The 27,315-nt window shown below is 43.5% G+C and overlaps 1 protein-coding gene across 1 annotated transcript; it reads right to left on the bottom strand.

Moving 5' to 3' along the window:
- Positions 1-27,315, bottom strand: LOC119164146 (uncharacterized). Its single transcript, XM_037416255.2, has 10 exons — positions 27,180-27,315; positions 23,306-23,630; positions 22,272-22,373; positions 20,729-20,860; positions 19,907-20,125; positions 17,323-17,481; positions 15,875-15,919; positions 13,590-13,676; positions 5,360-6,019; positions 1-3,541 (listed from the first exon to the last, which is right to left on the bottom strand). Exons 2-10 carry the CDS (start codon positions 23,537-23,539, stop codon positions 170-172), a joined length of 5,010 nt encoding a protein of 1,669 aa, XP_037272152.2. The 5' UTR covers positions 23,540-23,630; positions 27,180-27,315; the 3' UTR covers positions 1-169.

The following is a 27,315-nucleotide window of genomic DNA, read 5'->3' as shown; positions in this document are numbered from 1 at the left end:
TCCAGTTTCTTAATCAGATGACCACTTGGCCATTAATAGTTTTCTCATGGTTCACACGAGGATGCGGCTAGCTGGTGCAGAGGTATGTCTCCGGTTTGATGGAAACACGAGTACTTCTGACACAAACTCAGCGAGCGCTTTGGATTCACTTATTTGCTGCGGTAGCCTGTCAAACTTCAGCCCCCATAACAAAGGAAGTGTCCTTCTGCGAACACTCCCGACTGTTCAGAACACTTTCATGACGTTCCTTCATAGGTTCCCGGATTGAGTCTAAAGATTTCGCAAAACGGTACCCCGCTGTTGTGCTGAGTTCTGGAGCACCCTGTCCTCTAATGTCTGCCGGACACGAGAAAGCTCTGTAAGTGCGTTCAGGTAAAACCTCTTGCGAACAGGGAATGTCCAACTGAAATCCACTGCCTGTAGCAACGGAATCGCTTGCTCGACAACATGTCGCTTCACTCGCTGCACTATCGGCGCTGTAGTCTTGCCGCTTAGAAAATTCTAATGCTGAAGGGACAGCCACGGCTTTTTCGAACGGCCTTCGGACTCTCCCCGAGGTCACATCTTGTGCTTGCCTAGTTGGAGCCTCCTGACAAGTCAAAGTTCGTGGGCCCTCCATCTGCGATGCAACCCCAGCATCATGCTGCTGTTTCGAAACTTTCTGGGCCCTCTCCAGAACACGTGTTTCTTCATCACGCGTTGAACTGGCCGGCGAGGAGCGTAAAAACCCTTGGTCTTGCGCGCGCGTACGGGAAACAACACTTGTGTGTCTTGTTCCTGCGTTTGAAGTGTCGCGTGGTATTTCAGAGGGTCGCCCCGCAGATTCTAAAACCTCGCGTGAAATCATAGAGCTTGGCACGTACCGGGGTCGTCTCTGTTTTGTCACCACCCTTAGCTGCTGCACTGTACCACTGCGACTGCGGTGAGAGTTCCTGGTGCTGTTGAATAACACACGTTCTTCGCGATGCGTTGTTCGTTGTGATCTGGTGCTTCGGCTTTCCGGGGCTTGCGAGCAGTACAGCGGATCAATTCGGTCAAGGTGTGGACCAGACTTGTTAGGAATGGTCATGTCTCTTGCTCGCGAGTATCTTGCGGTGGTATCATTTTCTTTAGCGTTGCGATCTAAGCAGGTTTTGCCCTTTTCCCCCGTGAATGGTGATCGGTCCGTGTTTGCAGTTGTCATTTGCAAACCCATTTTTCTCTCTTGTGGCATGGTAGGGCCCACCGCCTCTTCTTTACTTAAGGCCCCCGGTGTTCTGTGGCAAGGTGATTTATGGGCCGCATAACATTCACTTCTTTCGCTTCCTATCATGCACTTAGCATCAATGTGGCACGCATCGGCTGCATTCAGCGCCATGTCGGCCTGTTTGAGTGCCTCCGCATATGTTTTCTGACAAGGCTGTTCGACGTCGCTGAAATGTTTACCATCAGTAGTAAACTTCTTTAGAATCTCCTCCATTTTTGTCCCCAATGGCTTTGACTTGTGCCGTGAAGTTGCATTCTCCAATGATGTAGAAGTTTTTTGCTGTAAAGGTGCTGAGTTGTCGTCCTCATATAATAGTTTTGGCTCACATTGCGATCTTAAAAACGTGCCATCAAGCAATCCTTCCGCGTTTGACAAAACCTCGGAGGCACCTGATTCACCCAACTTGAAAAATGCTGGTGGTTCAGGTGCAGGTGAATCTGGTTTGTACTGCAAAGGTGGTGCGGATAACGCAGTGCTGTTTTGTCGCACTGAATAAGCTGTGTTGTCGCCAGTTTCATCTAAGAATCTCTCACCATATGCGGGTCGGTTTTCGTGTGTAACCTTAACATGCAGCTTTTCTTCCGATTTGTGCTCCGGTCTCAAGTACTCACCACCACGTAATTGTTCCATGTTTGACAAAGCTTCAGTGGTCTTCAATGCATCTACTTCACAATATGCTGGTGGCTCTGGTGCTGATGGTTCCGATCGCTTCCATCTATTTGTTTCGCATAATGTTTTACTGCTCTTTCGCTCTAAAGAATCCTTATTTTTATTGAGCTCATCTAATAACCTGTAGGTTTCTCCGAGCATGCTTTCGGGGCTGCTCTCGACATGCTGCTTTTGTTGTAGTTGGTCCTGATGTCTTATGTACTCACCAGCACTCAATCCTTGTACAGTTGACATATCTTCGCTGGTACTTAAGTCATTTACCTTGGAAGGTGCTGACAGTGGAAGTGCTGATAGTTCGGACTGGTACCACCAAAGTTGCTTAGATAAAGCTGTACGATTCTGTCGCTGTGAGGAAGCTGTGTTGTTACCACGCCCATCTAATAAACTTGCAGATTTCTCGGCTGGGTATTCACATGTGCTCTCAGCACGTAACATTCGCTGTGGGTGGCCTTGCGATATTGAGCACCCGCCCTCACGCCATCCTTCTGTTTCCGGCATAGCCTCGTTGGCACTTGAGTAACCTAACCAGGGGTGAGCTGGTGGTTCAGGTGCTGAGTGTTGCGATTGGTTCCACGAAGATCGTTTGGACAGCACTGTATTGCTTTCTAGCTTTAAAGAAGCTAAGTTGCTATCGAGTCCATCCCACAACCCGGCACCTGCCCCGGCTCCGTTTTCGTGTGTGCTGTCTGCATGCAGTGTTTGTTGCGATTGTCCCTCTGCTCTGGAGTACTTGTCTTCACGCAAATCTCCAATGTTGGATGAATTTTCAGTGACACTTAGGTCACCTGGTTTTGAAGATGCTGGTGGCTCAGGTGCCGATTGTTCTGACTGCTTTTCAGAAGGTGAGATGAATAATACTCCTTCACTGTTTTGGCACTGTGAAGATGCTGCGTTGTTACAGAGCCCGTCAATTAACCTTGCGTCCTTTTCTAGTTCGCCTTCGTATGTCTTCACAACGTGTAGCTTTTCTTGTGATTGGCCCAGCGGTCCGTCATGCAATCCTTTAGCGTTTGAGAAAGATTCGATCATGCCTGGCTCATCATATTTAGAAGGTGCTGATGGTTCCGATACAGGTGATGCTGTATGGAACCGCGAACATGGCGTATCTAATGGTGAATTGATTTCTCCCAATGGGGCACATGTGTTGTTATCAAGTCCACTCGTTACTCGGGAAGCTCCTTTGGATCGGCTATTGGATGTAACCTCAACATGGTGCTTTTGTTGAGGTGGGCCGTACAGTCTTAAGTGCACGCTGTCACTCAACTCCTCCGAGTTTGGCAAAGGTTCGGCGATACTTGAGTCGTCAAGTTTGGAAGATGATGTTTCTGATCGTCTCCTCGAAGGTAGCTTGGTTATTGTTGCACTGGTTTCTCGCTCTGAGGAATCAGCATCGTTACCGAGCCCACCCAATGACCGGACAGATTTTCCAGGTTGGCTTTGCGATGCACCCTCGCCATGTTGCTTTTCTTGTGGTTCACCACGTGATTTCAAGAGTAAGTTTTCTTGAAAGCTCTGCGCCTCTGTTGCAGTTTCACTGACATTTAAGCGACCTAATTTGGAAGTAACATGAAGAGAATCAGCGACCGACATTTTCTTTGCTTTCTTACTGGATGGTGCCTCTTCTCCCTGAAACAAGATCAGCAAAGCGAAAGTTCCTTAACAGGGGCAACGATGAAATACAAATCTCAGCATGCACCTTTAAATGACGGAATGGCTCGGACCACTTCTGAGATGCAAAGAAGGGGAACTGAGCTTATCAGCATTAACTCTCTCTGTTACAAAGTTTGAACGACGTGTCACTTTCTCAATACCTAAGCACTACACGAAACACGTGTCCAGCGTATTCGCCTCGTAGCATTGCCATACTGGCCCATCGGATTCATGCTGACAATGACCCTGTGGCCAGCTGCGAATTTCGCATTGTTGTAGCTAAACGTTTTGACCGAATAACATTTCTTAAGTGGTCAATTTATTATGTATTCGTACAGCTCAACTTTCGACGAAATTGTCTTTCTTGTTGGGTCACTTTAATGAAGACTCAGAGGGGTCCATATGTTTTATTTTTAAGACGTTTTGGTATGATTTTGGGGAGAATGAATTGAAATGGGACACGTGAGCTGCTTTTTGGTGGCAGTGTGCTCAAAGAACTGATATACTACACTGGCGGTAATCCAGCAAACATCTACATAAGCTTCTGAAGTGATGCACGTTCGCTAAAGTCAGTGTAGGTTATGTAATTTACCAACTCTAAAGACCTGCACAATTAACAGATCCACATTGAACAGGCTAACAGCATTAGATGCTTTGGATTAAGAAGAGAAACCGCACGTTCAGAAAATCTTTACTTGGTCGGACATCGGGAATTAGCAATTAATCGTTCCCCCTACTTTCACCTTCAACGTAAGGACATACTCATAGCCGTGATCTTCACTAAATGACACTATATTTTACGCGAACAGACATATCCAAAGTTGTCTTTCCTTTTTCATCGCACTGTAACAAAACAAAATATTTCTTTGTCGTCTTTCTTTGCATTCTGATTGTTTCAAACTACAATAATTATGCTTATATTTCTGTTTCTTTGATGCCTTTGCCCTCACTCTGCATATACCTGTGAAAGGTCCCAAGTATAGAAGAAAGACAAAGAAAGACGCGTTTTTAACGTGAATAAATGCAGAATCGTCTTTATTCGCAAAAATTAAATAATATTTCACTTTATTTGAGTGTTTTATTTAGCTTCTTGCTCATGCTTGATCTTTATGTACGCTATCGCATTGAAGTTATTGCCTCATCACAATATAGGTGCCCCAAATGTCACGCAACGTTATATGTTAAGAACAAGGCGGCGTAGTACGGTATTTTTCCTCCTTGCGGTAAGCGGCATTACCTTCCGGGAGATCGAATAAAGCTAGTGAAGATTGCTCCCTACACTTGACCATGACTGCTGCATTATAACTAAGACCAAGCAGGCAATGTTCGCGCTGAGTTATAACAAACATTAAAATTAGACATCAAATACGTTTCAACGTACACTGTCAATTTTTATAAAAGAGAACACGGGAGTGCTTTGCCTGCGCGCTCCTGCGGCTGCTTGCAGCGCGTTCAAGCGGGAGTGAAAGCAACTACAGTCTCCTTCCGCGTCACCTTGCGGTGAGCAAAACAACCATTCGTTGCTGATATAGAACGGCAATATTGCAACCCCTCCCCTTCAAGGCGATTGGCGGCTCCCGCGTAATCGCCTTGAAGGGGAAGAGGGTCGCAATTGTGCCGCTGGTTCCATATCAGCAACGAATGGTTCCTCTACTCGCCGCGAGATGACGCGAAAAGAGACTGTGGTTGCTCTCGCTTCCGCTTTAACGCGCTGTCAGCAGCCGCCGGAGCCCGCACGCCACGCACTCCCGTGTCCCCTTTCATACAAATTGACACTGTACGTTGAAGTCTTACCTGCATGAGAGTCGAAATTGCGTTTGCGTCCTGCTTTTTCGCTTGTGTTGCACTACGGACGTCCACTGCCTTCACACTTCCTGCTTGCGTTTCCGTGGTCGCTGGATTCGGTGACGCAACCAATTGTGGGCTTCTGGGCACAACGGCGTTGGCAGCTTCTGCGCCACTACTCTCGATCCCGGGTTGCCCATGACTGTCGAGATAAACCGCGTGTTTCCGCAGGTGACTCTTGGCACCCTCTGTTAGACGCTCTCGCAGTACCGATGGGACGTACATTACGATATCGTCCCAAGTCACCTGCAGTCCCTGGGGCCAAACTTCTTGCGGCAGGCAACACCTTGCAATCAGGGCAGTGATGAGGCAGTCAAACGGTTGCGGCTCGTACGGGTCATCAATGAGGTCGCGGACGATGCACTCATGCTTCGTGTGCCGCAGCTTGGGCACAAAATGATCCCACCTTGCCGCCTGGTCGGCTCCGGTGCCTCTGAATTGTTCCTCGAGGATGATGAACACTGCGTACCAGTTTCCTGAAGTGGCGTATGGTTTCCAGGCCTTCCAGTCCGTATAGCAACCGGAAGTGAGGCTCGGTTTTTGCCTTGTAGCCTGTGAGGACTTGGTTGATGCAGTTCCTTTGGATTCGGCAACGCCGATATTTTTGCTCTGGGAAGAAAAGTTTGGCAACACCGAGTGTTGGTTTTCTGTTAGGTAATATTCACTCTGGACAGATGATGACGTTAGTGCACAAGTTCATGCCTTCTGCGAGCCTAGTTTTAATCTAGAGCATGCTTTATGCCTTAAGAACAGTTTCGCCTCCTTTGAGGAGTCTTTTAGTTATTTAAAGAGAGACTGCTTCTAGTACGAGTGCATATTTGACACCATAAAAGAACAGTGTTTAATCTGTACTTTCTGGGGAGTCTTTACGTTCAGTTTACTATGCCTGCTACATCCGTTCATTCGTATTACGCCTGTAAAAGCATTTCCAAATATGTTAGAAGTTCGGGGAAAATTTAATCTTGAAGATATGAAAAATTTGTGTTTATGGAGTGTTGCTTGGTCCAGCGATATCCATGTCCCAAGACTTTTTTATTTCCTCTATGTGTACGTGCATATGCAATATCGAAATAAATAATGCACGCCACCTTTCATTCAGCCCTCTCGTATATATATCTGTATTGTGCTGCTTAAGGGGCAAGTAACAGGTTTGGTTCTTTCAGCAATGTTGGATACGAAAGTAGTGCCATACATTGTAAGGCATTCATGCCTTTTTGTCGGACTCTTTGACAAGAACCAGTGTACACCTTTATTGCGGTCGTACTATGAAATACACACAAACAAGTGTCGGCTTAACATATCTGGCTTGTCGACAGCCATGGCTACCGTTGCTTTAAAATAGACCAATGTCACCATTGTTAGCTAAATTACATAGTGCTGGCTGATTACAGCAAACGTGGAGTACTCACAATCTTAATAGTGACACTACTTCCAGTGAATCACAATCTTAAGATACTGTCACATATAGTGCGGTTGCTACTCTTGACTATAAACACCGTTACGAAACTCATATCTTGCCTACTTGGATTCTTGTTGAGGTCCACTTTAGCCTTTCTGATTGGCGGGGAACGTCGCCTCTACGAAATTGGCCAATATTTTGATCCCTATTTCGACCCCTGTTTCTACCTGAAATTTACAGCTTTTTCATTTGCTCTTTGACATTAGTGATGAAAGAAGATACACCACGGAAGCCTTGCGGATAATTTCTTAGCAATATCTTTGTGTACATAATATAACTAAACACTGCACTCTTAGAACTACGTAAGAAACTTTAGTAATTGTACGACACAAAAAAGAGCGTGACGCGGCAATTCATAATCACATTTTCTTTCACTAAAGCGCCTTACAAATAACTTAAGTGTTGGAAACAGTGCTGCGGAGTGCAAGAACGTCAGCAACAACAAGCCCGAGTGCCACGAATACTACAAAACAACTAGGCATAGTACAAGAGGATGCAATATTACGTTCTTGTATACTTGCTTTATAAGTACGGAAATCAAGGTGGCCAGCGAAAATGTCAGAAACATTTTGGTCATGCAATCTATTTTAACAATGCTACATCCAGCCTTGTGCGAAAACATCAACACAGTCTAGGTTTTCATTATTTCGAAGCAATGACAACGAAGGCACATTACATGTTTGAAGACATTTGAGGAATGCAATTCATATACATGACGACACACTTTGAACAATATTATTACCGAGAATATGCCGAGCGAGTTCATTACAACTCAAGCGTTTCACTAAACTGGGAGCTGCAAGAATGCGAGTTCGTCGTTTTTAATATGCTCTTCCGCACTCTGAACAAAGAGGCACGCAGTTGATCTACCAACAGGAAATGTTTTATTTAGACTTAACAAGCACAATAGTTTTTTTTCGATGTTGCTACAACCGATCAACATTATTCAAACGAAGCAATCTTTCACGGGGAGAACTCTCTCTGGTTAGCGAGACGAAAAAGCTTTCTTGCAGCGCTTGATCTAGATCATCAAAGAAGCAAAAAATCAATCTATAAACTCGAATGGTCTGACGAGACCATAATTGTGGCAGAACATCGCACGAGATGGCAATAACAATGTGACAGGACAGGACTTGGCGTTTTCCATCGCCGGTTGATAGTTATTTGTTCTCTGTACTGTTCGGCTAGTTTCCTGCGCCGCTTCGTCACAAGGCTCATGAACCAACCAAACCACCCTAAAAACCCTTGTAGGCTATCACCCTCCCCCAAAAAATCTAGCTGAACCCCTTATAAATGCTGCTCCTGTCTGACACTGAGCTCAGTTTGACGCCACGTTGAACAGTTCCCGAGCAAGGACACGCTATTGGAATTCGAGTACAGAGTGTCAAGCGAAAGAATACTTGTCTACTAACAAGAGCAGCGTCATATATTTCAGCCCAGAAATTATTAGAGTAAAATATATCAATACTGTAGTCATAGCAAAACAATCAAAGTAGGACTTCACGAAATGCTTTAGTGTAGCTTGTCATCATTATTGTTAATCAATGAGGTTGTTTGCCATTGGAAGTCCGCTCACACCATATTAATGGCAGCAAAATTTTATATAAAATATTTCGCTTAAGTTCAAGATTTAATGCCAGCATTCTAGGTTGAGTATCAGAAACGAATAATTTTCCTTATCGCGAACACAACTGTCCCTGTGTGCCCAAAAATGCCGATGCTGGCACAGCAACACTTTGTGATATGTTTAAACGTGTTTAGGGTAAAATACACGACTACTGTAGTCATAAAAGCTTTATCAACATTCGTGACTTGGGGCAATATTCTGAAAACTTTTTTTCCAGCGACATAGTGTCATGTTCGGTAGCTATCGCAAAACTGAGTAGTTTTATCGTGGGTACCCTGATTACTCTCAGTGAAACTTTTATTTTGTCTGCAATGTGCGACCGAACAGGGTCCAAAATTCTTACAATGACTGCTGTAGATTTTATCAAAAGCGTTTGAGAGTATACTAAGCTGTAGGGTACTCATCTAGGCGGCTGCTCTTCATCTTTTTTTTTTTTTGGCCATCTCTTATTCCTTCTTTAGAGTAGCAGACAGGAGTGCCGTAGCTCAGGCTGGCCTCTCTGCTTTCTAATAAATTCTCACTCCTTATCTAGCTCTTCTTCACCTACCTCATTAAAGAGTAAGCTGTACTTGACAAACTAGTATATCTTCGCACGAGTATAAAAAGAACATTATCTAAAGCAGCCATTCCTACTTTCCAAGTGAACTTCACTGAGCCTTCTAGTTGTGTCAGCCTTTCCTTTAGCTACCACCCTTTTTTCACAACACTACAAGTTTGCTGAAACTCCTGACGTGAACAGACGCTTTGAAAATTATTGCAATGAGAAATGTGACGTCTATTCTTATTTGTACCTGAAAAAATAGCTAAGCTGCTCCTGCAAATCTTACATGGCCAGTGTCATGTTCCCCTAACTTTATTCACAAAATGATGACCTGTTGTTTTCCCTACGGTCCATGTAAAACGGGAAAACATGCAGTTCGATACATTTGAGTGATGCAAGTAATACACTCGAAGCAGCTGCCGGACACTGACAGACTGGGTTTAACAAACATTTCGTATGACTAGTTTATAGCTATTTGTCAGAATTAGAGAAAATTAAAATGGCGTACTGATTAGCACATGATTCCTGACAAGTATGGTCATATAAGTCTTGATAGGGCGTATTGAGCCTGATTTGTGGTCCCGTTAGAACCTTGCTGACATTAGGCAGTTTTTTGTACTGCGGACCCCAAGCCGCCTGTGTACCCACACTCTTGCATCGCTTTATAGCCACACGCTAGTTGAATGCGTATGGGCACAGACGCATACCGAGCATCTAGATTGTTAATTGATTGTTGCCAACCTAGTCACGGGTACAACTGTTTATAGCCACTTGAAGAACAGTGGACGGAGAAAGTCCATCGTCTTCCAGTACACGCAGTACACAACGTAAAGACACAAGAACAGCCACATCACTGCAAGGGACAAAGCAATGTCAAGTATCTTCTGTGATTTGAATATTCCGAGATCTTGATGGGGCTCAGCGTAAGCTGTCTCCGCGGTATTCGAACTGCTGCTTTCCGAGGTACTCTAAAAGGTAAAAACAAAACAAAAATGAAATTTCGTTTTACTCGTGGTGGCCAAACTTTATGACAGGTATCGACAAGAGTTTCCTTTTGAGAACGAAATTGAGCAAGACGATGTTTTTTTAGTAAACTTGAGTAAAAGAAAAAGGCCACAAAAATTAAAATGAGGTGGAAGTTTCGCGCCAGAGATTCAGTAAATTGATTTTACAATCGTAAAGATCTTCATCAGACACATGTGACTATTTGAGATATTCACCATGACATCGAATCTGAAGAGGTGACCAGTTTGGTTATTGAATATAACCAGTGGATCAAGCTGCCACAGCCAGGATGTTTTTACTTTCTCCTCACTTTTTTTTTCTCGTTCATTGACAGCGAAGGTCAAGTTCTGGCAGGCTTCATGTTTTTGGGAAGTATGGTAAACATTATTAGCCCGTTGGCATCTCGAAATCAGCGGCTACGTGACGCCAGAAGGCAAAAAAAGTGTTTCACATTTGCCGTAATGGGTGTGTGTGGCGCTTACTAACACACTTAGATTTAAATGCACAGCTATATGTATCCCACAAATCGTCCTGGAGAACGACCGCCACCATCACCGATTTCGTAGAGCATCAGACGTGCTTTTGTAAGGTCTTGGGTTCGGCCTCTGCGGGTGGCAAGTTGCCTTTTGTCCCCTTGAATTACTTAGCATTTATATAATAATTGTTACGAGTAACATTCCCCATACTTTCCTTCGCTTGATTATGTCCCGTTTGCAGTTCGCAAGTATTCACAAAAAGGTGCTGGGCAGGCAGTCCTGTTTCCTACAAAAGTTATCTACTCAAGACATCACTCTGATCCTACTACACCAAAGTGGGTTGATGTTTGAGCTGCCTGGGGAATTCGGAACCGGTAACAAAATAGCAGGGACCATTCTTTCTGTGAAGCATCGCGTAACACCTGTATTGAATGCCTACATTTATATATGCAGGAATAGCGACTAAGAATGCTGACAATAAAACACGTCATTTTGCCCATATTACTTCTTCAGGGAGGCAAGACTTCAATGGACGCAAATATACCCTAGCCAGAAAAGCGGGCGAGCGGCTGGCCTTACATGCTTAACAAAATTTAAAAAAAAAGCTCAGTGATTAGTAAAAAATACTTTAGGCATTAGTGTCTTCATCCTAGAAAATGGTTTTTGGTTGGTACATGTTGTATATCTCCTATGTTTTTTTATTTCTGTAGCAATTTGCAATTGTTTTTCAGTATCACCTTTTCTTGTTGCGCCATTAAGCATATACGTATTTATGTTTTCGAATTTCTCTCACACTGTTCGTCTCCTTTAAAAAAAACATACTTTTACGACATGAATCATGTATGTGTGGGGCCAGCCGCGAGAGCTAATAATCCTGGGGCTCCTTTCGTATTACCAATCTTGAGCACACTTTTCTGTAAACTGATATTGTTGACGTTGAATAAAGTTGAAATTGGAAGAAAAAAGAAATGAAACTTGACGTCTCAGTGTTGCCTCATTGCCCTTGAAATCATCTGGATATGATTTCATTTGTTCACGTATGTAACACACCGGTTGTTATCTATGTTCCACTTCCCGTAAGGGCCATTTCGCGCACATGCACAGTTTGGTTTACTTGAGCTACTTTGACAGTTGAAGGAGTGAAGGCCCTCCTTAAATAAGCGCTTGTGGGCGTCGTGCCGCTTTCCCGCGAAAGGAATTGTGTGTTTTCGTTGTAACGCTCTTCTAATCGTACAACAAGGCGACTGAAAAAAGAAAATGGTTCATGCGAAGTCGTCATCTTTAGCGCAGAATCAATTGCCCATAAACACAAGTTTGAACTGCACCCTAAGTGATTGTCACGTCAAAAAAAGTTTCATCTACGGATATACATTACATCACATGCGATGAGCCATGAGAGATATCTAACATGCATCGTTGCTTGTGCACACATTATAGGAAAAATTTTACATCATAGTAGCTTTCCCTGTCAAAAACGCAAAAGACATAATATTCAGATTGTGCACACTCGTGCGGAAATACAACCGATGCAACAACAGCACGAAATGACGCTGAACTTTAATTGCCATGGCTCAATGCATGCCCGAGATTTCATATACGCTCGGGTGCGTATGCAAACGCCATTGAAGATGTTCATCATTAGGATAAAATACAATTTATTCAATTACACGGATCGCGTCAACTTTTAAAGCAAGACTGATTAGTCCTGCGTAAGAAAATCACGATATAAATTAAAAGACGATTTTAAACTCTACGCAGTATTCCTCGTGTCACTGCTCGAGGTCAATCTAGGGATATAAACTAGAAGATTTAATCACCCACCGTTATAACACCGTGACTAGATCCATCCGAGAAACACCCATTCCTAGGCAGATTACTAAAGTTTGGCACGACGTCTTGCGAAATCACAAAAAGTGCTCCTCTTAACTTTTTCGGCCGCTATTAGTGAGACAAAAAGGGTTTATGTTGTCACTGAAATTACAGAAGGAGCCTTCACGAAAAGCTCAAGGGAGCATAAACATGCGCACCGGACACGAGGACAGGAGGAACGGGACACCTAATCATCCAAGAAGGGTGTCCAAGTGCGCCGCATATCTTTACTCTATCGAGCCGAAGTCATCACCGTTTTATACCCAAGATAACGGCCATGCAAATTTTGTTATGGTAATGGCTGATCCCTCATGTTGCATGCCAAGAACTGCTCTCTTTCGACCTCTACTCTTGGAAAGACAGAGGACCAAAGGCAGGCCGTAAAAAGAAGCCTGCCATCGCATCTTTCCGACGTCCAATTCGAAGATTTCTCTTCAGGCTTTATCAATATTGGGAGTGCAGAGTGCGAAGACGCTTCCAAAAAACGTTGCCCCCGCCCCTCGCGTCTTTAGAGAACATACTGGTGTCATTAATGTCACGAACTCTTCTTCTATTTCATTCTTTTTCTTATTCAAGCTGAGGGTAACAAACAGGAGTCTTACTCTACTTTGCCTTTCTGTCTTTCATATACATTTCTCTCTCTCTCTAATGGTTCGGTGCCACCGACTCGGGAGCCTCCCAAACCGCTAAACCTTCATACTCCCGTAGCACAACGTGGAAGCCTGTTCCCAGCCGTTGAAATAAAGCGGTGGCCGTCTGGCCAGCACTTGGGATCAAACCCGGTACCGCCCCTTGCTCCCATTTCACTACCATGACTTTCAAAGGAAGGAAGGAAAAAGGGACGAAATAAGCGCAAGGACAAGGATGTTAGACTAGCTGACTAGATAGTCTAAGTGTTAGACTAGTTAACTACCCTTTGCTGGCAAGGGGGTATACGGCTAAAGGGTGATGAAAAAAGGGTGTTTGAAAAAAAGAGAGCAGGAAAGGGGACCTTGCCACTAGAAGTTTCACCCGCGGTTCAATGCCCTACGGCTTAATGGAGAGTCCTACTTAATGCTAAGAGCTTAATGGTAACCTCCGCGCTTTGGATCACTGCAGCAGCAACAAAAGGCTGCGCTGATCATGCGTCCAAGCTTCGCGCAAAACGACACATTTTTCGGATCGCGACTGCCACCACTTGCGCGTAATGAATTGCAACTTGCCCCCTGGTATGCCGCGTTGACGCTGTGGGAAGGCTGTGGTCGTGGCTGGTCATCGATTGTCTTGGCCACTTCGTCCTTCTTTGGCTCCTATGAAAATGATGAACGCAAAGCAAAAAAAAAAAGAAGTTCACCTATACATGTCATCGGGCTAGTTGGTTCATACTGCGCAAAACGGTAAAAACGTGACGCAAGGCGAAGAAATAAGGGCAAAAAAAGCGCCAAGAGCCATATTGCTGAGTTAATTCCGTGAAGGTGGTCAACCGGCTAATCCTCGTAGCACGAGGTGTACAGAGTTAGAGTGAGGAAGTGTGCATGTTATTATTGAATTTTTCAAGGCAGAAGGCGTGAACACAACCAAGGACAGGGGAGACAAAAAAAATATCATTGAAGCAGAGGATATCAGCTTGAGGGTGGGCTCCGTATCTCTGTCGCAGAAAGGGTTGCCGTTTCTGAATGCGACTGCGCAGTGAACTAATGTGACAGCGCTATCTGTGTGGCGAGTACCAACGTTTTCTTTCTCTTTTTTTGCCTGAATGAACTTTGTTCGAAAGCGACACCCATTGTGGGTGCGTCTTTCTCATCCGTCGTTGTGTTCGCGCCTTTTACCCATTTTACGGCACAGAGGTGACGCTAACTTTTGAGAAGATGTACCTTTTGACCTAACCCGACATGTGTTCAGGCAAGTTGGTTAATGCTTATTGCATGATCAAAAGAACTCTAAGAAACGGGGACTCAAGAGGTTTTGGCACACTAAACAAGGCACACCATATAGAACCACCAATCCAGTAAAGACCATAACGTAAGCCAGTCATGAAAAACACATTGTTCAGCACGTCTCCTGTGCCGTAGGCGTTGCTTATCGCATTCGCTTCTAATGCGCAAATTGTTGCATAGGTCGTACACATACAGTCAATCACGAAAGCTAGTGGACCTTGCGAGCGCATGCCAACAATCACATCCATGCCATCTAGTAGTGCGCCATCTACCATCGACCGCTGTGCTAAGCCGGAAACGGCTATTCTTGTTAATGGTCTTTCGACTTTTTTACAGCCACCTATCGCATTGTTAGTTCGCAGTTTTCTCACGAATCGCTTATCTGCAGCATGACCACCCGATTTCTTTTTCATAGCAGGATCAAAGCTATCATGACGCGCCTCGATTGGCCCAGAGGCTGCGTATCGCTCTGCGATAAAGATAAGATAAACGCTGGGAATACTAGTTACGCCCATAGGCTGCTCTCGAAACAGATTTGCGTACACGAAGATGCCGAAAAGCACGTCGCGTTAAGAAGTGAAAGTTAAAAATTACTCGGACCCAGTAAGGAAAGAGACAGGCAAAAAATTTGGGAGAGATGCGGCTCGGGTGTTGTGGCGCTGTCTATCTCCACTGAAGTAGCAAAAGAGTTGCGAAGAGGCTCTTGGTCGCGCGCTTACGAGGTCCGTAAACTTTTGTGGTCGACTGTAGATGAGCGACCGCTTGAGGAAATACAAAAATAGCACCGGCGACAGTTCTTTAACGTTTCATGGCGAAACGTGCTAGAACCTATAGAAAAGACTCTTATTCGGGCATGAAGAAAAGTGCACCATGTAATGCTGAATATAAAAAACGATTGCATCTTTCCTGCGGATCACCACTGTGAAAGCGAGCGTTAGTGTATATCACTGGGTAAGCAAACCTCGGTGCAATGATCCGCTAAAAAAATTTCATATTTACGCATGCCCTAGAAGCTGATTTTGTTTGCAGTGTATAAGCTGTTGTCTTCAGGATTATCGAATCTGGTTCAACGTTTCTTTCTATGTCAAATGTTACAAAGCTAAAAGGTTCAGTACTTTTGTAACGCTGTTTTGTGTGAAAGTTTGCTCTTGAATTTCGCGGTTTTATCTATCTATTACTTCATATTTGTCGACGCCTATTGCTGTGCTAGATGGAAGCCCGTTTGCGGTGAATACACTAGCCCATATTGGTCCTCTTGTTATTTTTTACCATCGGTGAAATTAGCGCACCTAATCTTGAATGCAGAACAATTTACTTGATAATTATCACAACACAACTAAAGATACAAGCAATGTCATCTATGATTCATATTCCTGTGTGCAGAACTCATTTGGTTTGTTTACGCAAAAGCTATCGACACTTTCCATCAGAATACCATCACATCACTTGACTTATTCATCAAATTACGCTTCAATAGACTTCTTTTTATTTAAATGAGACGACGCATTGTTAAGTTAATGAGCCTGTTGTCTGATTAAGAAATGCGTAAGATTGCGAAAGAATAGTCTCACCTTGCTTCTTTTTTCAAAGTCTCGCTGGCAGTTTTGAACGTGCTCCTGCAAATGTAGTTATCATGGCGAGTGGTTATTGTATGGACAGAATTTCAAGCACAAGCGTCAATAGTATTCGCGCTTTAATTTTGCCAGGAAGTTAAAGTTACCTTTAAGACCCCCACTACATAAGCAGCGGAGAGAAAGGGGGTTGGGGTCCTGACCCTGCAGAACCCGCTCTCCCATTTATGGAGGGGACAGTTCTTGGAAATGTTTTGACGAGATTTTTATCTTTTGCAAGTCATATGTTTGAATTGCTCAACTGTTAGGTATATTTCATTCAACATTTGTTATTGTCTATTTCTGTTGGAGCATGCACCAGCGCTCTTTACACCAGAGTTGTGTGAGATGAAATCGCAACAGCTGCTCGACCGGTTGCACAGAAGACACTGGAACGTTGCAACTGTGCGAACAGGAAACCTGTAATCATTTTTTTTCTTAGAAAGTATGATTATATTTTTTATACAGAGAAAAACTATGCTCACAAATACTCTGTCTGCCATGACAAAATGCGCTTTTGCCTTTGCAATTTTTCTTAGTTTACGCAACCGTGTATAGTACATACTCTTAAATTTGCAATGTTGGTGGCAAGCGTTCGCAATGTATGTATGTCTCGTGTATTACTTGTTCGTTTTCTTTTGCACCGGTATGAATGAGCCAGGAATCTTAACACCGAATAGCAGCGCAACAAAGGGGAAAAAAGGCACTCACGAAAAAATGGCAGCGATTGCATTTCGCGATAATCATTTCGCAATACCAAAAAAAACACACAGCTCCTACAATATGTTTGGCTAGTGAAAAGAACGCAAACTTCGTCAACACGGCGTAATACACTTTTACGCTTTCCCGTAAAGCGTATATGATTCTTCGTCGTCGAACACGAACAGTGTTTATTGAGAGTCTCAAGGGAGCCAGTGATATAGGCCTCGTAGCTTAACAGCCACTGTGCGGCGCTAGTAAATCCACAGACACTGGTTTAGCTCCACGCCTGAGCGTTCGTAATTTAATGAGAGAAAAGTATGAATAATAATTACAACACACGTGTACATGAAATTGGTGTACTTTCGAAAACGCACAAGGACAAAATTAACATATTAGCTTACAGTACGACGTGCCTCACAATTTCGTGGCTTAAGCACTAATTGAACTGTAACAAGGTATTAGACCCGGTGAGTCGGTGAAGACCCATAACAGCTCACAGTGAAACAAGGGACACGGACGATGAAAGCACACACGCAGACAAGCGCTGTGTCTTCGTGTAATCCTTCTTCGTCCGTGTATCTGGGTGCGCTTTAAGTGACCACGGGTACAGCACAAAAACTGCGGAATGCTTTGTTGCTCATTTCTCAAGGCCTTTACACTTTGAATAATTGATTTATGATAATCCACAGTTCGTTTAATATGCTCACCTTTTTATCCTTTTTGCTGATCTTTTGATTACAGAAGCGGCACTCGATCGGCGAATCGTAGCATATTTCAAGGTGACGCTCCATATTCTCAACCTTCACTTTCCTCTTGCAGTAGGGGCACAAAGTCTTTTCAGTTTCGCTGGCAGCGTTGTCCCGCGGCTGTAATAGCAGAAAGAGTCAGCAAAGAAATAGAAGACGAGAGAGAGGAAAGGCAGGAATGTCAACTATTTTGGCGTTACTGCTAGGCAACCCTGTACAGGAGGAAGAGAAGAAAAATATCGAAAGAAGAGCAAAAAAAAAAAGAGGGAAGGGTCGCTACTCATGCACACACACACACACACACACACACACACCGACACACACACACACACACACATACACACACACACACACGCACACACACACACACACACAGAGAGAGAGAGAGAGCTGAACGGTAGCCTTGTATGGTATGTGGCATGATTGCTAGTGTATATAATCTTAGCGTTCACCTGATAATATTGAGAACTAAAAGACAAAAGTTGTCAAGGAAAGCATCAGATTAGTAGAAAAGTAATTTACTCTGTAAATATTAAAACAGAAAGGAGGAAAGTTTAAGCCGAAGGACAGGGAGGTTAGCCAGTTAGGACAGAAAAGTATGTTTTTGTTTTTTTAGGACGGAAAATATTACGAAAAGATGGTTTACCACGAGCAGAGACCGAACCTGTTACCTTCGAATAACGGGTCTGAGGCTCTACCACTGAGCTATGGTGATGGTCATTTCGGTGATGACATGGTGGTGAAGTATTCACATTCGGTGAAAACGTCTACCTAGGCGGGTAGTGACCACGGACAACTCGGAGCATTTAGACAGAGGCAACTATAGAACAATAAAAATGGGGCTGGGAACATTTGGTGGCCAGTACCAAAATCACGATTTGTAGTGCACCAGTGTCCTGCAACTTTCTAGGAGTAATGTGTTAGCCTCCTTGTCAGCACACGTCATCTCCCGAATCACATCCCGCAAATATTTTGAAAACCGTTTGAGGGGGCATGACAGTCAATTTTCGATCATCATCAGTGTTACAAGGAATAACCCTTGCGCATCAAGAAATATTAAAGCAAATTTTTGGCAGATTATATCGATAACCTAATCTGTTGAATAATTTTACAAAAACGCGAGCGGTCTGACAGGCGGGAAACACTGGCACGCCCGAAAGCCATGTCGTAACAAAGAACTTGTTATCAGTGTAAGCGTCTGCGTTCTAGCGAATGATTAATGTTTGATATGTGGGGTTAACGTCCCAAAACCATGATACAATTATGAGAGATGCTGTAGTGGAGGGCTCCGGAAATTTCGACTAACTGGAGTTCCTTAACGTGCACCCAAACCTAAGCACATGAGCCTACAGCAGTTCCACCTCCATAGGAAATGCAGCCGCCACAGCCGGTATTCAATCCCGCGACCTGCGGGTCAGCAGCCGAGTACCTTAGCCACTAGACCACCGCGGCGGGGTAAATGATAAATTGTTTTTTTTATTGTAACTTTCACATGCATGTAACAAAAAACTTCGCAAACACATGTTTAGTCCCATAGCCTAACTGGCTAGTAGAGGGACCAATTGTGTGACATACCTACATACTTGCGCAAGCGGTTACACAGCGACAAAGGACATCAAACTGGATACAATGTTTAAAATAGGAAAAAAAGCAAAAAAAACACATGATTGAACTATACAAAGAAACATAGCGCAGAACATAGCTACTTATAGCACAGAATAATAATAGCACTAGAATATTACTAATCATAATAGTAATAATAATACTAAATGACTATGCAGACGTAATACTTAGAAAGTTCGCATGAAGTGCATGCTTCATGACCGTCGTCAGCTTTGCATAAAATCGAGATACTTGAGCTCTTTCCAGCTTACCATCAAATTTGCACTTTGTAGCGGCTGAAACTGTTGTGGGCGGTGACAGCATTATTCCTTGCTGCACGTCACGTCACAGGGGCCCTGGCAAAATGGCGGTAGCCCGCGGTGGGCGGGGTATACAGCCGGTGAATTCGAAGGACTGTTTTGCACCCGAATATTCTTTTATAGCCCAATTTTTATATCTGTATGGGCGTAATGGACCATCGACAACTAGTCTTCGCTGAAAACTACAAAATATTGGGGGTACTGTGCCATCGTTCATTTAGGTACGAGTGCAGTTACAGGGCTTTTTCGTGCGTGTCGAGTGCTTTCTCCCACCTTATCGTACCAGCGAGCAAACGTTGAAGTTGCACTGGGAAAAATGAAAAGAGGGCAGGATGCTGCGTTCCTTCGTCAGCGCACGTGATGAGCCCGAGCCCTTTTCTTTTTTTTTTTTTGAAGCGCGTGCACTTACAATTACTGTATACACTCACTGCACGCATTTACAGTATGCACCCTTTAAGATTTACCAATGGGCTTCACCAGCTTACGATATCATTGAGCTGCATGATGCATTTTTCCAAGTGCTTCGGAAAAAAAAAACTGGAATTTGCAGTGAACACACTGAAGCACCTTATGGCCATCGACAGAAGAGGCATCTTGGAATGAATGTTTAAAAAAAGACACACCTTCTCCCTTAGGTAGGGAGGCAAACTTGCAGTCTCAGTGCTCGAGGGCTCTCGACCGTGGTCACCGTTGGTCATGCGTCGAAGCTGGTCTACGGGATACAGGCCGCTTGAGGTCCCTGTTGCATGTTTAGCTGTTCCAGTCTTCTTCGAAGTTAATCCTTGTGCTTTTGATTGAGACGCTACTGGATGGTCTCGCATGTTATTTCGACCGTTTGATTCCTGAAATAGAGTTGGCTGCATCATTCCTAAACGTAAAGCGATCTATAGCTAGCATAATATTGCACTTCAATAAAAACATACATCATATGAAATGCTTGTTCTTTCTGTTTTTTTTTTGTCCTTTGTGTTTGCTATACCTGCATAGAGTATACTGTCCCTTTGCTGTCAGATTCATAAGTTTCACGTAGTTTCATAAGTTTCACGTATCATGCACAGTGCCTATTTTTTCAGCACAAGCGAAAAGTTATAAACGGGCATCCTGGTCGTCTACCTGTGCATATAAGTGCTGACATTTAAATGGGTTCAAAGCGGGAATAAAAATTTTAGACTTTGATGACAAGAATACTTTGTTTTTATGTTTCACATTTAGAATGCGCGAACAATTTTTTTTCGACTCCTTTTTTAAGTTGATGATGGCCTCTCCGCAGTGCCATTTCTACACCTTCAAAATGAACAGTAACAACAACCACAACAACAAAAATTATTTCTCGGCGCCAGTTTTATTTTTATCATTAAATTAGAGAACACGAAGAGTATCAAGCTCAGCTAGTGGTAATGACTACGATGACAAGTGCAGATAAAACGTATGAACATACAAGTTACCTGTGACGTGGATTTAGTGTCATATGTCGGCTTGCAGTCCGGCTTGTGCTTGTTCCAAGAAGTTGCTTCAACTTCTCTGCCACACTTGGTACAATTGATGCTTCTTAAGTGCATGCACTCTATGTAATGACTCTGTAAAGCGAAATATCGGTGGGGTGCCGAATGAGAACATAGCTGGCGTATGTCAAGTGTAAAAAAAGCGCATTTCTTTATCGCAGAACACGGTGTTGACCACATAGCCCCAATGAAAACAGTTGGAATTTTGTACCGTTTAAAGCCTAAAACACTTCTAATGTTTTGAGACTTCTCGAAAGCCAGTAGGCTCTAACCCAGACAAATTACTCTGCTATTATTTCCATCAAATAAACATTTTTTTTAAATTTTATCATTGCGTTCAATAAACAAAGAAATAATATACCTCCGTACTTTAGTAAAAACAATTTCGACAGCCAAGCCCGTCCTGTGAACCTGCACAAGAACATATTTTCTTGACAGACTTTGGTTGAGTTCTTAACACTCCCTTGATAACTCACTCTTCTTTGGTGCTTAATTTGTGAAAGTACTGGCATTTGTATTTTATTTAAAACAGTTGCCTAATTCAAGAACTTTTGGTGCAATGAAGCTTACCATAATACAATAAATCGCAATACAATACTGCGTCTATCCTGACTGCGTTTTTGCGTTCAAGCGTTTTAGGCACCTAGTTAAATCTAACAAAGATGCACCAACTAGTCCGAAGGCAAGCAATATCAGATAATCAAACAGATTTCCTTTTTTTAAAACTAGAAGCAGAAACGAGGCTACGTGACTTAATTCAAAGCCAATCATTTTGTTTATTTACGTTTGTGTAATTCAGGAATTTTGATTGTCCAAATGCTATGCAATTCATTTCTTAGCCCACGCCAGCAGGTACAGGCAGTGACTGAATATGGAAATGCAGTCTTGAAAAGGGACCAGTAATCAAAATATTTCTAGCGGAAACACCATATGTAAAGAGCTTGCACCAAGAACCCCAACATCAGATGCAGTCTGGTCGTGCCATTGTAATGATCCTACTTTTGCAATGGCGTGAATGAGAGAATGAATTGCACCAGAGAAAAGAACTTTCCAGCAAAAGAACTCTTTCAAAGCAGTTCGGCATAGTTCACGTAAAAAGCATGTTAATCTATTCGCTGTTCCAGTGATCCAACTACAGAAATGCGTCTCATGATTTCCGTCCATACAACGTTCACGTTAGCTGTACACGAAACAATTACTGAAGTCACTACTGAAGTCATTACTCAAGGCCATTACCATAGGGTATAACGAAGCTGTAATGAACAAATGCTGGACACTATGACTTGCCATTCGTTCGCATCCTTTCTCGAGTGGCAAGATCTCAGTCAGTATCTGTCTCTTTCTGGTTGCATTAATTTTTTTGCACCATGGGGATGCAGCTGTCTAGTGTGTGAAATAATTTGAAAGATGTAAAGCTCCTACTTTATTCCTTCTTTTAAAAGAATGAAAAGCAACAGGCATGATGAAAAGAGTGTGTCAGTCTTACCTCAAGTTGCTCAAGAGGAATCTTCAAAGTGCAATTTTGCCGATTTGGGCACTCCACTAACTGATCACGAAGTATCATGATCACATCCCGAGCTTCAAACAGCTGAAATGAATTAAACGGTGTGATGCTTGGACACCTTTATACCCCCTGTCATGAACTGTTCAACTTCATGAGGGAAAACAGTGCCTAAGAAAGCATTTGGATGATGAAAGGCAAGCTGGCACTTATAGAAGATTGTTTATCGTATACAGCTTGCGTAATTTTGAAAGAAACCTTATGAAGAATGCTACATAGTGTGTCTTTTCAATGTTTTCCCCCTAAATTGATGAACATAAGCCGAACAACGTGCACGATAGTTCATTTAGATTACGGGACGGCCACCTATTGTGTCGGAGGTTCGAATCGCATGAAGCTGACGTGGAGGGGGCTGCACTGCCAATCGAAGGGTAAGGGAATTATGCAGGCAAACTGGTAAAATTGGCGAAATGACAATAGTGCTGCTCTAGACTGGGATAGAAACCCTCTATACGCATGGTGTCAGCAGGCATGCCACAAGACTGTATTTACGAGCAGATTACAGGAAAAAAAAGAAGAGAGCTGCTTGAATGAAACTTAGGTGCCGAATATCCTTAGCCATCTCGCAAATGTCTACATCAAGGTTGTTCCCCGACAGGCGCAGATAGTCGCGGAGGTTTTTGTCGATTATTAAGGTGGTGGAGGGAGGTAGTATGACCTTGTTCCAGGGAATGCATAATACTGCCTCGTGCATCACAGAAGACCTACCCCTGGCCTAGATGATACTGGGTTCTATAGGGAGCTAGCAGGCCATCAACGTACTTCGAATAAAAGCTGGGTCATGCCAAAAAGCGCCCAAAAAAGCTTATAAAAGCATTCCAAAATGCCAGGGTTTGCTTTAGGTGGCGTAACTTTAAATATGTCTCAATTTCCATGCACTCTACGAAGTTGATGACATTGCGTCACCACGAAGAATCGGCCGCCGAGGCCGGTCATCGAACCCTAGTCATTGAGCTCACCTCTTCGAAGGAGACGTTCCTGCGTTCTTCGGGACAGTAGATGTCGTACCTCTTGTGCTTGTAGCTCTGGATGAGTATGCAGGTCTCGCAGAAGAAGTGCGATGCTGGATCGGCGTACATGGTGAGAGAAAGCATGTTGCAACTTTTGCACAGGCAGTGCCGCGTTATCTCGTCGGCGAATTTTATCTTCATCGGACCTCCGGGAAGATCCCGGAAGTGCACCTCTGAACCCATGACGCCGCGTCATATACTTCGCCAACGGAGGATTGTCCCCGACCTCTTCAGGTTGCTCGTGTCCTTCACCGAGCCTTCGACGGGCGCACCCCTAGGTTGGAAGAGAGAATTGCATTTGAGAAAGATAATCACCTGGCTAACGTAAAGGCTGTAGGGCTAGCTGTTACTCTACAACACACGGAATTTCGTCACATAGTTTACGTCTTGTGCATTGGTCGCCTAGACTTACTGCAGTTGTCATTAAGGTGTCTTAATCCCATAGGTCGGAAAAGAGAGTAGAGCACTGCCAAGAAATATATATTGTGCTTAGGCCACACTCGAGCTCTAAATCCTCAAAATTGTTCTCAACCGGACCCACTTAGACTCACTAAAAGCGTTGTTTTTTTTCAACCAAACTCCCTCGATGTAAACCTCACCAATATATTACCCAACCGGATACGGTCAGACTCACACTAAAGGTCCAGTCTGAGCCTGACTGAGTTGACTCATGAATGGGTGTGCCGCTTTAAGCTTAGCAATGACGGAAAGAACGTCCGGCGAGCATCATAATTAAAGCTGAACCGTTGTTAGCATGTATAACACCCTGCAAGACCTCGATGATGTTTGGTGTTTTGTGATGCAAGGGCCAGTTCATGGCCAAAGAGCTCCAGTTCATGTGACTAGATATGTGGACAATGATTGTAATAAGCGGCTGTATAAGGGGCCTAAAAGTTCTCGCGCAAAGGCGCGTAAAAACATAGAAGTAATAAAAGCATGACTATGTCGTGAAATATGTGTACAGTCAATGGGTGATGAAAGTTTGTGATAATAATAACTGTGGTGGACATGTGTGGCATTAGCACAAGTGCCTCGATCACTCACACCCTTGAGTACAAGGGCCGTGAAGCAAGTGTTTTGTTCAGTGTAGCCACCGCATCAGAGACCCCTCTGGAGAGCTCGTGCTACGGAATGCCCGGGTATATGACCTGAAAGGTACGGACGTCTCTAAAAAAAGCCAACAACGGTTTATGTGCGAAAAGTGGTTCCCTACACCCTACGAGACATCAATAAGCCATTTTGATATTGTAATCAAGTTACCAGGCGCAATAATGAACTGAAATGGCGAAGGAGTTTTCGAATAAGCAGCGTGCTGACCCCGACGGTTCGGTATTTTTGTATTCAGAGAAGAGTAAACCGGGGTCACTAAGTCAGTCTGTTCCCAAAATCGCACAAGCGTATAGTTTTCAACTTACTATTTTCTATATATCTATGTAATGGAACCTCTTACAATAAAACGTGGGCCGCATTTTTGATCACACCATTTTGTTTTACAGTTCTTTACGAGAATTCGGCGCGATTTTAAAATATGATTCTTAGAGAACCTAACTATTTTTGTTGTTATTTGAGCCATTTCTTTTGCTGCTACTATCACACGACATTCTCGCAACTGTCAATTTACAAACCGTCGCAAGTTTTGGTCGACTAAAAAAACTGGGTGACACCAGCGTGAGTATTTACCACACCGAAGGTTAGGAAAAATATGCGTGCAGAAAGAATCAAACGAAACAATACTATAAATCCAATGTAATGGTTAAAATACGCATGCATCAGTCAGTCTATTTTTTCCGTTTTTGCTTCTTCTGTACTTCATATCTTATAAAATACTGATGGGTACTTCAAATAATAAATAGGGTAAATGAATATATTTAATAAAGATGCATTTGAAAGGGGGATAAAAGGTGGACGAAGTGCTTGATACAATCCATTGCAGCAACCCCACTGTTAGAAAAAATCGATTTGTTGAGTAAATACTCAACGAATCGCCAAACAACTATAATTACCGTCTACCTTTCCTTGTGTTATGACCACGCGACCGGCGCTTTCCGATCACGAATGGCATGCGCGCTATCAGCGTGACGTACCAATTGTGATAAGAATCTTATGAAATCCGGGTTTTCAAGAGACTTTTGATTGATTGATTCATTGATTGATTGATTGATTGATTGGTTGGTTGATTGATTGATTCATTCATTCATTGATATGTGGGGTTTAGCGTCCCGAAACCACCATTCGACTATGAGAGACGCCGTGGTGGAGGGCTCCGGAAATTTCGATCACCTGGGGTTCTTTAACGGGCACACAAATCTGAGCAGACGGGCCAACAACATTTCCGCCTCCATCGGAAATGCAGCCGCCGCAGCCGCGATTCGATCCCGCGACCTGCGCGTCAGCAGCCGAGTACCTTAGCCACTATAGACCTCCACGGCGGGGCTTCAACAGACTTTCATTCTTCTATTCTGTAACTCTCTTACCTAGCGACCTTTCAAATAAACTAGATCTAGTGAGCACTTTACAGATCAACCGCAGCTTGATTGGAGGCAGTTAATGACGTCGTCTGCAAAGATACGAGAAAAGCAAGAGGCACTACTGATCAACGGTTATATATGGGGTTTCATGTTACAAGACGGTGACATGATTACGACACACGTCGTTCAGAAAAAAATTACGAAAATTTTGACCATCTGCTGTTTTTAACATGCAATGACAACGCATGGGTCCCTATAGCGTTTTGCCGCCCAAATGTGATGGCCGCACCCGGGATCGATCCCACAACCTTCCGTTCAGCAGCGGGGCGTCATATAGAGCCACAGCATTGCGGCATACGAAACCCGCAGTGAATACAAAAGCTGAAAAAATAATACTGCTGATTTATGATATCTAAGAAAGAAGCGAAAGAAACAATACTGTTTTTCAACATATTGATGTAGTCACACAAAAAAAGGTGGGAGAGAAAACCTGGTGGACGACATCAATCAGCCCGCATCTCGAGCTCAATGTTTGTTAAATTCACAGATAAAATAAAAACTTTATAGAATTAAATCACGCAAGATTTGTGTGCACGGTAAAAAACCCCAGGTGGTCGGAAGTTCCGGAGTCCTCCACTAAGGTGTCTCTCATAATCATGTGGCTGTTTTGGGACCTCAAACCCCACATATCATCAATTGAATCATGAGAACAATTGCCTCGAAAACAAATGAAGTGATATAGAATAGGGCATTGTCGAGTCATTTAGCACTAATAAAGGTACAACAATACAATAGAGAAGAGATAATTTTCCGAGAGAATTTGAGCCAATCCGCCCTATGAATTGTATAACGGACGAGACGAAGTGAAACCTTAATTTCAAGCTTTAGATCTGAAGTATTACAGTAGGCACAAACTTATGACGCAGACCCATTTTTTTGGAAATAAAGTGTCACCACCACCACCACCAGACTAGCTATTGTGACATGCCTGACCGATGATGCACACATACCGTAGCTCACACAGTTCTGACTGATTAGTTCTGAGACGAGCTTGTGTCGCATTATCCGGCACGTAATTCTAGCCACTTCAACTAACGGAACACAATAAACTTATTTTTTGTGATAATATTCCTTACATGACATGCCGCAACAGAAAAAAAGAAAGTATTCATAAACAAACTTTCGATCAACGTTCGTCAACAGCATTTGCGAAGTACACACTACTAGGCCATCAAGTTTCTGAGTTGCCTGTCAGGCACAAGTCTTTCCGATTCGATACACGTAAAAGATACAGGCGTATTGATCAATAACGCCACGTTTACCAACGCTAAATTATGAGGGAAATGTTGGCCTACCCTTTTTGACGTGACGATTGTAATCCTGCGAACACTGCCACCATTTGTATTCTGTCGTATTCATCGGACTACGCCACAGCGGGTGTGTTTTGCGAAGCCATGTTGGCGCTTCCTGTCGGATGGCGGGACTTGGCAC

The sequence above is a fragment of the Rhipicephalus microplus genome, chromosome 8 (assembly GCF_043290135.1).
Source record: "Rhipicephalus microplus isolate Deutch F79 chromosome 8, USDA_Rmic, whole genome shotgun sequence".
In the NCBI taxonomy this organism is placed as follows: domain Eukaryota; kingdom Metazoa; phylum Arthropoda; class Arachnida; order Ixodida; family Ixodidae; genus Rhipicephalus; species Rhipicephalus microplus.
Note: the sequence above shows the minus strand (reverse complement) of the source record. Positions and strands in the feature narration are given on the sequence as shown.

Excerpts from the sequence above, each read along its gene's own strand:
- LOC119164146 (XM_037416255.2), bottom strand. The coding sequence starts at position 23,539 with ATGGGTTCAGAGGTGCACTTCCGGGATCTTCCCGGAGGTCCGATGAAG. Across the intron at positions 6,020-13,589 it reads TCAACGCGGCATACCAGGGG|AGCAAAAATATCGGCGTTGC; the intron begins GCAAGTTGCAAT and ends TTTTCTTCCCAG. Across the intron at positions 3,542-5,359 it reads CAATTTCGACTCTCATGCAG|GGAGAAGAGGCACCATCCAG; the intron begins GTAAGACTTCAA and ends ATCTTGTTTCAG.